Here is a 15,235-nt window from a genome sequence, read left to right as displayed (position 1 = left end):
TAATACTGTCAACTGTTGGTGTCGTACCCCGAGTCCGCTCCAAAGAGAGGTGGCATCGATGGGTCATCGACGCAAGGCCGACTGCCCAGATCCGGAGGGGCGCGCGCTGGGCTAACCACCACATGGCGGGCATGCGCCTTCGAACCCTGCGGGCTCACACCCGGAGTCCCGTCCCTCTGTTCCAATTTCCCCTTAAGGGGCCTCGAGACTGAGCAATATCTATAGAAGCATTCCACTGTCAAATTTCATGAAAATAAGATTTAAATAAGGTATCAACAGAATCTTTTTGTGCTCTAGTTTCTATTTTCGTGTTTTGTACCCTAGCAAAATTGAGTATCAGAAGCAAATTCGAGGTGCCTTTGATTCGCGTCGGAAGGATGAACAACTTTGCACTATTATACAATGGTGGGACTTGTTATATGTGCTTACATTCGTTTACATTTGTATTTAGCTAGCAAATATTTTTATAGGACAACAATAAAACTTTGCTCATATATAGCACCGTAAACTGTAGTTGAAATAATTTTCAAAACACCAAACATGTATGTACAGACTTGAGAAATGAAAAAAAAAACGAAATGAGAGAGCACTTAGGTGGCACCATCGATCACCAGGCAAATTGTACACTATGGCGACAGTAGGAAAAAGTCGAACCGAATCGAATTTAGGTGTGGAATCTCGTACATACTCACTAGAATGCATTACACAATAAACGCAAGAAGACCTATAGAGATCAGTACCGAAATGGCCGCTTGAGACCAGTTTTCGCTACATGTGTGTCCTGAAGTGAAAAGAATAGGGAAAAATGTGAAGTGGACAAAAGCGGAGTGATAAAGGCGAAGGAGATCATAAGCGGAGAACATGAAGACTAGCGTATTATTCGGAATTCTGATGAGAACCGGCTGTTGACGAACGACTTGACGATGGTTCTTCGACGAAATTGTTGTACATGTTGTAGCTGGATTAGGAATTTTTCAAACAATTAAAAATCAATCGAATCAGCATCAATTTGTAAGAATAGAAAATCTCGTAATTTTTTAAGGGAAACTTTTGACTTCAACCAGTGTTCGCGATGTCGTTGCAAAAAAAAAAACCACAATGCAAACCATGAAAAACAAAAAAAGTAACAGGTCAGTATTTCGCTGCCAATTGTCTTCAAAGAACAATTCGTTTCGTTTTCTCGATGAACAAGCATCCATTTTCATTCCCATATAAATGAAGTCTACCAAAGAAACTCACATTCTTCCTTCCGCATCCTCAATAAGTACAGTCCCGTCGTCATCGGAATCTTCATCAGGAGCTACGTAGACAACTTCCATGTGAAGATCACCATGCTAAAAATGTGCTTTTTTAAAAGCGTCAGCGTTAGAAAATCAAGTTAGAAAATCTCAACTAGGACTTACTTGTGAACTAAGGATATCGACAGCTTGTTGGTGCTTCGCATTCCTAAGGTCGTAACCATTCACCGAAAGTATTGCGTCACCGACAAAGATTTGTCCACATCTATGAGCCGGTTGTCCGGGTTGGATTTCAGAAATGACAATCGGAAGAGCATGTTCAGAGCCACCCTGAAAAATAACACTTGTAATGAATATTGATCTTGCACGGCATCCGTACGTGGTGTCCCGTTCGTTGTTTGCGTCGACGTCGCTTCTGAAACCTCTCAGCAGCTGTTGTTAAAGGATGATGTTTTGAGACGAAAGCAAGAAAAAACAACGAAGAATTTCATTACTGGGAAGATTCAATTAGAACGTCTGAGACCTATAGTCAATTTGATTACGGTGTTGTTATCCAAGTGAAATATAAGTCTACTTCTAGTTCTACGTTACTGGAAGGAGGTGCCTAAGAGGCACTTGGAGGGGGACTGTTCTCAAACCCGATGAGTACTCTCAAAACCTCCTTCAAATACTTCACCGAGAAAAAAAAATTCCAAGAAGTATGGAGTTCCGGGTCCACTTAAAACTGATCCTCAGAATATATGTGTAGAATATATATATATATATATTTATTTATTTATTTATTTATATGTAGAATCTAGGACCACATCTTCTCTTCCGCAGACGTCCGATTCGAATCGTAGGTTGTTCGAAAGAGTCGATGTTCTTTGCCATACTCCTGTTTGCGAGTACCCCAACTCCGCAAACTCCTCTACTGTCGCATGTTCCTAAGAACAGTTCTTCTCCGGTTTCATATACGGTGTTGAGAGAGTGGCGTTGTCTCGTCTCGGTCAGTCTCATGACGGTGTACCTAATCTTTCTGGCTACACCATTAGGTCTTCGATGGCCGCTTCCGATGCAAGCGTACGTGCGTTATAAGTACAGATTGTCATCCTAACCCTTTACATAAGTTAAGGAGAAATAAACAAATTGAAATGGAACAATGATACGCCTACCGTAATAGATATACCGAGACCTTCGTGGGGTTGTTTTGCAAGAACCACTTTTCTCGTCTCTCCCACACCTCGCCTCCTTTTTATCGATTGACAATCATTAATGGGCGGAGTCGGGAGACCCTTGGTTTGACCTCGACCTCTGAAAGCAAACCATGTAAATTCCATAAATCCATGCTAGTAACTAATAAGGAAGAAGAAAATAAAGAATAATAAAGATCAGCTCCAACGTTTCAGCTATGCGTACGCTTCTCGGAACATCTTTATTTTTCCCAGGTTCCAACCACTTTCCATTAAAATCTCGACTTTTGACGCAAACGAAAAATCCTTATAATGAATTTCACTTCATGTGGTTATTTTTAAATTACAGACCAAAACAAATTTCCCACCCTAACCAATGCGCCTAATATCAGAGTTCTGCTAAAATTTCTTTATTTCTTCTCATCAATCATCTAAGTGATTAGTTATAATCTTTTGACCTTATAGAAAGAATAATTTATTGCGGATTTCTGAAAATTCCATTGTTATAACACAACAATTTGCTTTTTTTTTGTAATACAATTGAAAAGTTGCTTCAGAAAACTCCATCCATCAACCAAGTTCATCTTTTCATTTTCTGGACGTATAAAGCCCAGCGTCTCCACGTTGGGAAACCCAGGAGATCGCTTACTCCGATAAAAAAATAGCCTTGCAATATAGATGAGATGAATAGAAGCTATGAAAGCCATATGAAATCCGATCCGAACTCCAACGCTACTGGTTGAGGGACGAATGGGCGTGGCCTGGTAATTATTATTTGCTGTGCCTGGGAGAACGGTGATTTCCGTGGGAGGCTCGTTCATCGCTAGAATATTAACTGTTTCATCGTATATAATGTAAACTAACAGAATAGTAGGCAAAAACGTTTGTGAGAAGGCTCGCCTGTTCAGGATAACTGTTACTTAAGTTGCCTTTCTCTTGAAATTTGAGCTACCCTCAATAAATCCATAGTTTCATTGATGGTAACACAAGTTCCTAGTTTTTTTTCGACCCTGAACTGAGCAAAATAGAAATTTTTTCCTCTTATTTTCAGTTTTCTCTTAATCACCTTCAGAGAGATAGCACAATAATAAGCTTCTGAATTGTTCATGGAACACTAGTACATCTCTCTGGATAGGTAAAACGAAGATGTCCTTTAACAGATTCAATCTAATAAAAGTAAATTTAACTGAGAAAGTCTGCTTTTTTTGGATAGCTGTGCTGCCTGGTACGAAGCAACACCAACTCTAACACAAGGAAGGACCAAGCCAAGCAGTTTTTTTTCTGGTGCATTAGTAGATTACTTTGGTGGGATCGGTAGCTAAAAATTCACTCACCGGCACGCTCGAATTACCGTTTTGTGACGATGCAAATGAATTTCCGCCTCCAACTGATTCCATAAACGATCGTGTTCAACACCACGCATGTTACGTCCAAGTAATTGAATTTGTTGTATTCTTCCGGCTAATTCCTGGAATACATATGAGTATGCACAAATTTGAATGTTGTCACCATAAAGTTGGGTTAAAACCACTTGATTTATGGTGCTATTGCGTAAGGTGTGAGGGACCCTTGTGGACTGCAGGGCTGAGCTAAGGTCCCACTTTGACCGCGATCGCGTACAAGTCAGGTCGTTTTCACCAGTCATGATGGTAGCTATGACTACATTGTTAAGTTTCTGCAATATGGAAGACCCCTTGAAGGTGGTATTCCACAATTTTATCACCTGTATGGGTTACCACGGATTTTGACGAGTTAAACATCTGATCATAACGCGAAACAGCACAACTTTTTCAGTTTCATAGAATAATCCAGATAAACACATGTCGTATTACCCAATTTACGACCTAACGCTAACGCTTTACAACAAATTCATGTAGTTCCCCCAGATATAGAGTCGGATCGAAATGACATGCGATTCGGTGCAGTTGCGGAGGCGGCTGCGCTTGAAGCGGCGCGGTGGAGCGTAGCGTAGGCTAGTCGAGGGGGGAACCTGCTGGAACCACTCATGGATGTAGTTCGTTCGGATCTGGAGGTTAGGATCCAAGAGGGAGTTGGTGCTCCCTCCTGGATTCTAACCTTCAGCTCCCGCACCGCTTCGAGCGCAAGCGCTTACGTAACTGCAGTGAGCTTCATGTCGTTTTGTCGTCTTACTGTACCTCTGCTCACGTGTTCAAATAGTAAAGGGTGTGGCTGCAAACTCGTATGTACGTAGTTCAAAATTTATACGAACAACCGATTTTATTTCAATAGTTACTCACTGAATTTATCCCACCTTTCGGGAATTTATGGCTATTGGTACTACCGGGATGGCATAGCGCAGTGGTAAGAGATTCTCCATCATCTGCACTACCGATAGCGCTCGATCAGTTGACCCTCTGATTTTTTTTTGACAGAGAACAGGAAAGTTTCGAGGGAAAATCCACGCGCTTGCTTATGTTAATTTATTAGGTGTAGGAAGAGAATATATAGTTGCCGCTGAACGAGTTCAACTGGATTGCCGTGACGCATCCGCGGACACTTATGCTTGAAGGAGTCCGTGAAAGCAGTGACTTTTCAGCATTTATTATCGGGAACACGTCGCAAAAACGGTCTAAAGTGTTCGCCCTCGCCTCGTATTCGGTCTAGTTGGATTTGCTAAGGACTACTGGTATGTCCGGGAAAAGATTCCACTATTTTTTCCACGAAAAAAAATTCTGGTACACTATGATGTTCGAATACCAACCTTATCGAGATATTTAGCAGCTAGTCGTGCTCCAAACACTTCCGTCTCCAACGCTCCTATCAAATGTCGTTGTCGTTCGCATTCCTTACGCAGCACGTCTAATTCACATTCTGTGCGTAATGATGGCATAAGTACGTCATGCAGTTGTCCAAGTTGTGTATCCTGGGAAGGTAGTTTTAAATTCTTTTGGAAGAAAATCCACGAAAATTGGTCCCCACCAGTTTTTTCTTAATCATATCCGATTCATGTGGTGCTGTTTTAGCATGAAGTTGACACTGGAGACTGTGAACCTGAAGAATTCCATATTTTACTCATATTTTAATTCAGGTCGTTTTTTTTTTCTCAGGAAAACCAACGAAGTGCCGGTGACGTCAATTAGACGAGTATCCCAAAATTAAACAGTAAACATTGTCGATTGCTTCAGTTATGGTGATACATATCGGTTAATTGATGTAGAGTTCAGTAGATTTCCGTAACTTATGAGTTAAATTGAATTGAGTGAATTTATGAGAGTGAAATCCATGCAACCGTAAGATTTAGTGTGTTCATAATTTCTCAACAAATAATCGAGTAAAATTCACAAATGGAAACCGTACTTCTCCAGCTTTTCCCCTTTCTCCTCCTTTTTTCTCTTTTCCATGCCTATGAAACCACTGTTTTTTTTGTCCCTTAACAGAGTAAAGAGACTGGAACAAACCATGATGCGATAATTTCTTCCTCACTTCAGTTTAAATTTGGGTGAGATTGACTTCGAATTCAAAAAATCCTTCAACGTTGTGTTTAAATTCAAAACTACGAGATTGTCAATTCCATGGTTAGTATCTTGAGAAAACCTTGAGAAAATCACTTATATTTTCAAAGAAGTTGACGGACGCATGGATGTTGGAAAAGGATTCATATCAGAAATTTGAAAAATGTCAATTAGAATAGGCAGAACTCTATTAGAGTCAAAAATTGTGATTTAACAAAACCGTTTTGATTTGCTAGTCAGTTCAAACCGAAAAGTACTGTAGAGTGACTGTTTAAACTGAGTAGTACTGTAAAAATTGGTAGTACTGTAAAAATTGGTAGTACTGTAAAAATGGTGCCACTCCAATCAAAACTGGTTGTAACCGAAAGTTGTAGAACATATTTCGTCCTTTTTTGTTCTTCGAGTCCTAGCGATGGAAGGAACAAAGAAAATTTTCAAAAATTCCGAATAGTTCTAATTTTCCGTAAGTACTGTCTTTTCAAAACTATGCTATTCTACTAGGTGACAATGCCACAACAACAACCTACTCAAGAACGACAAGACGGACGGGAAATGATGTGTGGTAATTTTTTTGGCGAATCTTTCAGCCAATCGCACTGCCACAACCGACCAGAAAACATGGAAGGGCTTTTCTTACAATAAAAATCTGTATGCACTGTTGGTAAGAGCAAACAGAATTCACTACGACACTTTAAAGTCCGTTTTTAGTGTTTATACTCCAATTTATACCTTATACTATAATTTTGTGGAAGTAAAAAATAGGATTCCGTTTCAAAAATTGGCTAGTTTATCCTGATAAACTAGTGTGTGTGTAATAAAGATTTGAATTTGGAAGGACTGAAATTTTATACGATATAGTAAATAAATGAATAAATCTTTTACTGTAGCCCCGCTCGCAAAGTATGTCCATCCAGGATGCAGCCATCATGTACCGGCAACGGTAATCTATAAACAGCATCCTAAAACCCTTCTAATTTCTGCAAACCATCGCATATCCTCCTCTAGTTGTTTTTCATGCGCTGGACTGCTTGTACCAGATGTTCATGGAGAGTTCCTGATGCCCTCATAACTTTTATGAGCATAACGACTCATTTTCATGAGACTCAGATGTTCGAGAATTTTTATCACCGCTTATTTCTTTGGTTAGCGGCCTTTCTTTTGTCGGTTATTTCTTAGAATGAAGACTCATTTTCATCAGATCCAGATGTTCCAGAATTTTTATCAAAGCATATTTCTTTGGTTATTTCTAAGTGTAAACCAAGAAGCGGAGATTTAGATGCTGCGGATAGTAATATATGCATTATTACATTTAATCCTCGTCGTTCTTACAAACTAATTTTTTTCCAGAGCTTCAAACTGTTTACTACATAAAAAGGATAAAAATTTACTTTTTTTTCTTTTTTCGCAACTTTTCATAACATAGAATTAAATTATTCCAAAGATTTGCTCTAAACTTTTAACATATTTACCACTTTTAACAAGGTCACGCTTATTTTGTGTACATCACAATCGGGATTTTTATTTTTTAGGAAAAAAAAAGAAAAGATAATAACGAGCGGTATCTCGTGTTATGCGCGAAAATTTCGGCAAATTCCGGTGTTGCAATTAAGGGACCTGATTCCCGATTATCCTGTATCCGATCCCTCTACAAACGAGCCCAAAGCCATGCTTGAAACTATGATTGTATAGATTTCTTTAGGGCTTAACTCTTTCTTCCGGTTTCCATGATATTTTCGGTTCGAATCCGCCTAAAGTTTTATTCACTGTATGGATTATCCTGAGTTAATGGCTCTAAATCACTGGATGATTCTGGTATTCCACTTGAACTCATTTTTTCCGTTCAAATCTGCATCTAGGTCCATCTTGATTTATTCAAAAGTGGTATTTATACTGCAGGTTAAGTAGTTACAGAAGTTCCTAGTTCTTTAATTTTAAAAAATTAAGTTTACCTAAGTTCGTTAATGTTTCTTTAGTACAATCATGTCGGAAGAATGACAAAGTGAAACCATGTGTAAAAATAGAGTTCTCGTGGTAAAGAAGCATTCTTTTTCTTTCTTTTTCTTTTTTCTTTCTTTTTCGCTCAGCTGAGAAACTCCAGAATGAGCCCCGGCACGAACTGAAAACTGAACTGCTTCCTCTAATGATCCAATCCATTAGTTCGGTGGTTGATTTTTCTGGACAATTTCCCGAAGAATTACTCTTATAGCTACATCCACCATTAATCAAATGCGGTTCAAGAACAATTGCAGAGGATTGCACTTGGGTGGATAGGAAGAAAGACTAGCGATAAATTTTTCTGGAAACGAAAATGAACGGAACGGAAATATACCCGGTTGCTGAAGGAGGAAATACACGAAAAAAGGAGATGATCCAGGCCGATGAAAATGGATTTGGGCAGAGAAAAAATAACTGAACTCCCAAGCCGATCACTCTCACCTGTAGCATTAACTGTTGCATCTCTTTCTCCATCGCATCACGATCCGCTCGTGCTTCGGTGAGATCTCTTCGAAGGATAACGACCTCCTTAAAAGTTGAGTGAAATCAGAGATGTCCTTTCACGCATAATTTCGGAGCGCATATGAGCGCGCATCAGAGAAAGTGCATTGCTTTCAAAACTTTTCATTTCGTTTCTGGATGCAAATAAATAAAAAAAAATGTCCTGAAAAGTTCAGGATAACTGACCTTTTCGTATCTGGACAATGCATGATGCATGGATTGTGCTTTATGCATTAGTTGAGCGAAACTACCACTAAGTGAAGTCATCTTCTGACGTCCTTCGTAGGTGATTTCAACCTAAAATTTCCTATATGACGGAAAAACAGCTTCAGAATTCCATCAAACTGGTTCGAGACTTTTTTTCCTTATAATAAGCTAATTGAATCTTCCAGAATTTCTCTTTGGGATCTGTCGCCTTCTGTGCGTGCTGCTCCTGATTGGATTCCCTTCCGTTCATCACATATAGGCCAGTGATGTCAGTGTATGAATACATGCATGTAAAGAAGTGGTGTCCTCGACTGATTAGGACATGGGGGATGGCCGCAATGTAGAAGTCCTTTAAATTTGCGCGTCGATCGAAAAAAAAGGTCTCGTCATGAAAACGAACGTTACTGTTTTTCTGGACTAACTATTTCATAAACGAACAGTTTGGCTCGTGATAACTCGACAATTGACGGCCGTAGTGAGAAAAAAGGAGAGATCATTCTAAACTAGGAGTCGCAGAATTATGAGAATTTAAATAACTTTATGTTAGGTTAATTATCACCGAATATACTTAATCGACGGGTCGCGACATGATTACGTCGGGGCGCAGCCACTTTGTCTGCTTCGAACTCGAACTTTCTCTTCGTTCTGGGCATAGAAGGTAGAAAGAAAAACACTAAGAATTTGGCGTTGGAAAAGATCGCTGGAAAAATCTAGTCTCCCTGGGGACGGCTTTCTTTATTTCTCCGAAAAATCTCAAAGGCAGCATACCACGAATCTGACGTGGTGCAGATTTCAGGTGGAGTATTCGTATACAGAATGGGAGATACGGGGGATTCCGTATTTTTCCTAATTGCCGTAAAAAACGGCCAAGTCTTCGCCATTTTGTACAAGAGGTTCGATTGGAGCGCGCCAGTTTTGTGCGGCGCGTTTCGGGCCGTTTTTCGGTTGGAATGACGGAATCACCTCCTCTCCGTTTCTCCCGTATACAACCACAATTCCTTTCGTTTTTTAAGTTCGTGGACGGTTACGCTCTTTATTCTTGACCAAAAATGGGAATTACTAGTCTACTCAAAATATAAAGCCTTGTTCATGGATTTTCATGCGTAATTGATCTCAATGGTACGGTAAACTCCCTTCGTAAACAGCTATAATTACTTAATAACAGGTAAAAGGTAATTAGCGGGCGGGGGAATTTAACAGTGCTCTAATCGAACAGAACTCGAAGTGCACTTAGAGCGCAAAAATCGTTTCTAGAGTAGGAAAAAATCTGTATCTTTCCTCATTTTTGAATAGCTTTTTTATTTGAGAAGGCGATAGTTCCATCCAGAGGCTACTAGTAGAATTAGTAACAGGTAACAGATATTATAGTAGGACAATAATGGAACGGAAACAAACAATGTACCCTGCAATCAGAAGTCTAAACGCAGTAGGTCCCGAGCAGAAAAGACTATGTCACCTGGTACAGGCTAAGGGGTTGGACTGGACATTGGGGCACTTTTTTTCTCTCCGGCACTTTTGTACTGATCATAGATTACGATTATCGCGCGCGAATGCAAAGCGCTATTAGTGGGAACTTTCTGGGTGTGCATAATTAGAAAGGACACAAATAAACAGAAATCCAGGAAAGGATACAAATAAACAGAAATCCAGGAAAGTAAAGCATTAAAACCGTCAATTTCAACCCCAAATGCGTTTCTGCATAGAGGGATATCCGAAAATGTGTGGTGTTCAGCCATGCCGCATCGCAACCGCACGCGTCTGTCGTAATGAGAGGAACGGCGGGGAAGAAGAATCATGCGAAGAACTTCACGAAGTAGAAATTGTGCAAATGCGCGTATTCCGTAAATATTTCGGCTTATTTCGCTGTTTTCTTGTAGGTATATACACTTTTTTATGTGGCGTTCAGGATTTTTCCAGAAGTTCAAGGTCGGAAAACAAAACTCAATACCTGATCGCTATCTATTTCACCGAGAAGTAGATCCAAAGCGACAAATGCTTTATCGAAATCTTTCTCCAGCGCATCCGACCATGCCATTGGGGATTCATTCCCCATTGTCATCCTATAATGCACATACATCTCTTTCTCTTATCATCCACAATTCAATCCTTTTTTTATCTGAGAAAATTAAATGTTTAAGAATGAAAAATATGATAATGATAGAGTTCTATTGTAAGGGTTTTCCGGAGGAAAGTAGGATATCCAGCAAATAATGCGGTTTTTTTTTCAGCCGCATAAATTAAAGTCTGAGAGGGGAATTTCGGGAAAAGGGCGGAAAAAAGTTTCGGGAAGACGGTCATTAAAACTCCTACCGAAAGATGAAAGAGGATTGTAAGAGGAAAAAGGAAATAATGAAGGGAGAAAAATTTAGATTTGAAAATGTTTTCTTTGTCCAGAAATTCCGGAAAATAAAGGGAAGATAATAAGAACGCCTTTTTTTGCGATGACCGAATATTTGTTAGTGGAACTAAGCGAATAGCACTCACCAACGGGAGGAAAAGCAGAACAATGAGGCATCATTGATGATATGAGATGATACGATAAGATACCATAGATATAAGAAAACATGACAAAACGAGAAAAACCGAGGAAAACGCATTAGTTTTGACGCTAGTTAGGGATCAAGGATAAAGTCTGGGGTATTGGTGAAATTCCAGTGAAATTCCAGTGAAATCCAATGACAACCCCACTGAAAATCCTTCTATCTCATCTCCGCATCTCCGCACTACGTGCTTGCGACGTATCTACATGAGACGTTTGGGCAGTGGGACCCTCTCATAGCTAGGACCCACTGATACGCCAACGTACACTGACTCAGAATAAATGGTAAAGAATAAAGTGTCTGGCGTTTACCACTCCACTTCTGATCCGCCTACACGTTCGATTCTAACTCAGAATCGTTTGAGGTTTATTAACGCGTGAGTACAGCCTTATAGTGATTTGCGTGGGCGATCCGATGTGTTAAGTCAGTGTTTTTATCCTCTCAGGCAAGTCTGGTACCAATTTATCGACCCCGAAGAAATGAAGGGCTTGGTTGGCTGGGAGCGGCTTTGAACTAACGATCGATCGTGCATTCACAGCCGACCCACTTACCAACCACACCCGTCATTTTAGTGCCATTACAATAGCGTTATGATCACAACGGTACTTCAACTCCGCTTCGTAGAGTGCCATATTGGTTCGCCGAGCAAAGTTTCTAAAATCTTCCCCCGATTGCGCCGCACCACACCCCAAGGGAACCACTCTAACTTGACGAGAAAAAAACGCTCCTCTTCGCGACGCATTTCAAAAATTATGGCTACCAAAAAAGGAGAAAAACCGTGGAAAGTCAAAAAAAAATCCTCGATCTACCTCTATGGTGAAAAGCGCAAAAAAAAATGACAAAAATACAGTACTTTCTCTCTTATTTTACACAGAAGGCGGAAACAAACAGCAATATTAATACCAAGATAATTTTGAATATTAAAGAAATACGTGAAGAAATTTAATGAGAAAACTGGGAACTGGAACTAGGCATAAAATTAAGCAAAACAAAGAAGTGGGGAAAGTGAAATATTCATGTCCATTTCCTTAGGAATCATCTTAAAACAAGATAGTATTATTCAGTGACGTACATACGTCAGACAATAGTAGTTTTCAGTTCCATAGCTGCCATAAAATATTATGGACAACAGCTATAACCACGATAGGAATGCTAGTAGATAACCTAGCATGAATTTTTAAACTACAAATGCGGTCCCAGTTAGAATAGCCAAAGCTAGTGGGGTTGTTTGCCATATAGTAATGTTATGCACGGTTAATTTGATTTTGTCGGGAAGCCCTCTGCCGAACTACTTCTATTACGTTTTGTAGTCTTCAGATAGCTTCGTAGCGTTTATGGATACAGCACGAAAGTCTGTAATAATTTCTCAGGATCTTAAAATCAAAATTAAATTTAAAATCGAATTTCTGATGCTGCACGTCGACTGGTACAGCTGGGAAGTCTAGTCCAAGAATTTGAGGTCACACTCGTCCAGGTTTGCAGTTCCTTCTTTCGAAAAAACAAGTTGAGATCAAAATCCGAAAGGAAGTAATGTTTCTCAGAAAGATCCTGCTCAGCTATGACTTTATTGATACATTAATCTATCGATTTTATTTTAGTGATGATTTTATTCTTTGTTCAAAGGCGCTCTCAGAATTCGCTATGTCAGCGTAATTTTTCGAGCGAGTAACTATGAACACTCCATGGGGGCTGACCTTAGTAAGTCCTTAGTTATTTTTAGGAAATTATTCCATTACCACGCTCTACTGCTTTGAAAACAAAAAGACAGAGTTTTGTAGGTACAAAACGATTAGGAACTGAAAAAATGAACATTACTTCTAATTCAAGTTTGAAGGATTTAGAAAGAAAGAAAGGTACCAGCTTGGGTCCCATTCTATGCTGACCCCCTGAAATTTGTCGTCACTGTCGGCGGACAACACAATAATAGCAAGGCATCGTTCTTCGCAGGCGCAGCCGAAGAAAGAAAGGAAGAACAGGGTTTCGGCGGCCACAAACAGCTCCGGATAATCGAGTTGGGACGCTGTGCAAGTTGTCAATGAATTCCATGCAATTAGTGACGAAGAGAAGATGGCGGCGGCGACGTCGGCGTCGGCGACAACGACTACCGCTACCGATTCGGCGGCGGCATCGGGCCTTTTAGGCAGCTGGAAGGCTTTTGTCTCACCGACTCTCCTCGTCGTCCTCGGAGCAGCATCAACTAAGCTAATGAAATCAGTCGAACACGCGCATACACAACACTATTCATGAAGATTTCGTGGATTCAGCTGACATGCTTCTGCTTACATTCTGGAATTTTGCAGCTAATTCTCCCACACGCACACACGAGAAGCTTCCACCATTCTGCAATGGTTCTCGCTAACTGGATTAGGTTGAGGACTACGTTCTTTTTTCTTTTTTTTTCGAACGGACACAACGGAACGGATGGCGGAGAAGCGAAATTTTCCAGAGAGTGCAATTCTGAAGTTATCTAATAAAGGACATTGTATCGATCGCTAAAAGAGATGGATTCGTTTCATAAGGGCGTCGGTTAAATAAATGGGATTAGTACAAAATGCTTAGCACAAAAAACCAACCAAAAACACCAGCACTAAAATTTCTACCAACTGGAACTCGAGTTCTTCATAAAGAAAAAAATCAGTCATTGAGGGCTGATCATTTTTTACCGTTAAAAAAACATGGAATAGCATCAAAACGCTAAAATTTGTAGATCAAGTGAAAGTGAATGACGTCTGCTTAGGCAAAAACTCATTTCTAGATAGTTGATCATTTTGTACCGTTGAAAAACACGGATTAACTGTTGTCCCATATAAAATAGTAATTAAAATAAATAAATAAAGTAAAAAAATGGAAAAAGCACAGTGTTATTCTGCGTTTATTATATTGGAACGAAACTCTCTTAGTGAAGTCACAGCGAGAAATATGTGATGGATCTCTGGAGTTGGTCGAGTGAGTTTTTTCTTTCTTAAAGGCAAAAAAAGAGAGGACCGCTGAAAAAAGTGGCCAATGGCTTATGTTCGTTTTGCTAGTCTAGTAATGAAAAGACTTTGTAGTTAAGCCACGCCCATTTCAACTATAACAAAGAGGTTTTGCACTTAAGCCACGCCCACGTCGACAGTAATGAAGGGCTTTTGTGAAGAAAATTGACCACATCAAAAAATAAAATAAATAAATCAAGTTCAAGTAAAAATAAATGTGTAATGAGGCTAACGGATAAATATTTAGGATTGACACTAACCAATAGAAATATCCGAGAAACAAACAAGTTTTGTGTTTACAAAAATTCCTCCTTTTTTTTACAATTTTTTTCAAAACTAATAATCAATCATTCGGCTTATTAATCTGCCATAAAATCATACTGTGACCGTCTCCTATTTAAAAAAAAATGTCGAATTAAAAATTAAATCAGAAATTAAGACTGATTGTTCCAGTGATCGATCAGGAGGATTTGAGATAAGCGTTTATGTGGGCGTGGTTTTACTGTTATGGCTGTAACATACAGTCAGTACATGCAGTCTTATATGAACCTCAACAAACTCCAGTAAACAATTTAAAAATACGCACACTCATACTTTACACTTTACACGTTTATTTTCCTTTATTTTTTTACTTTCCCATTTATTTTTTCCACTTTTTTACTTTTGGATTTCACACGATAAAACTTTTGAGATGAAAAATACGGTCAATAGTAGCACACCTCTCCTTCCTCCTCTTCCTTAACTCTCCCTCGTCACTCTCATGAAGTAAAGAGGTGAGCGCGAATAAATTTATTGTCAAGGAGTGTTGTCCTTAAATCTCAGGCAGCTTAGTTAAAATTTATTGATGCCCTTTCAATCGCCATAAATATTGTAGCGTACGCGTTGCCTTCGCGGTTTTTACTCAAGTAAACTATTCCTTTGAAAATTTCCTAATGATATATATGATACATATATAAATTAAATAAAAATACGAAAGTATAAAATAAAAATAAATAAGCACATACAATGATAAATGGAAAAATTACTGGCGAACCGCTCGACCAGTTCGAAGAACAACGGGAGTCAAGGTAGTCGAGGTAATCAATAAATAATACATAGTAATAATATAGGCATATAAATAATATATAAATATGA

The 15,235-nt window shown here is 39.3% G+C and overlaps 1 protein-coding gene across 2 annotated transcripts; it reads right to left on the bottom strand.

Moving 5' to 3' along the window:
* Positions 1–876: 876 nt before the first annotated feature.
* On the bottom strand, positions 877–10,645 carry RB195_004316 (uncharacterized protein; the record flags this gene model as incomplete). Of its 2 annotated transcripts, XM_064182099.1 has the most annotated exons (10): positions 877–958; positions 1,240–1,334; positions 1,404–1,568; positions 2,393–2,531; positions 3,745–3,878; positions 5,133–5,294; positions 5,351–5,422; positions 8,320–8,406; positions 8,566–8,676; positions 10,535–10,645. In XM_064182099.1, 10 exons carry the CDS (start codon positions 10,643–10,645, stop codon positions 877–879), a joined length of 1,158 nt encoding a protein of 385 aa, XP_064033366.1. The 2 variants fall into 2 exon arrangements, with proteins under 2 accessions (XP_064033366.1, XP_064033367.1); XM_064182100.1 differs by lacking the exons at positions 877–958; positions 1,240–1,334; positions 1,404–1,568; ... (2 more) ...; positions 5,133–5,294; positions 5,351–5,422 and adding an exon at positions 7,964–7,999.
* Positions 10,646–15,235: the final 4,590 nt, after the last annotated feature.

The sequence above is a fragment of the Necator americanus genome, chromosome I, assembly GCF_031761385.1.
Source record: "Necator americanus strain Aroian chromosome I, whole genome shotgun sequence".
NCBI lineage: Eukaryota > Metazoa > Nematoda > Chromadorea > Rhabditida > Ancylostomatidae > Necator > Necator americanus.
Note: the sequence above shows the minus strand (reverse complement) of the source record. Positions and strands in the feature narration are given on the sequence as shown.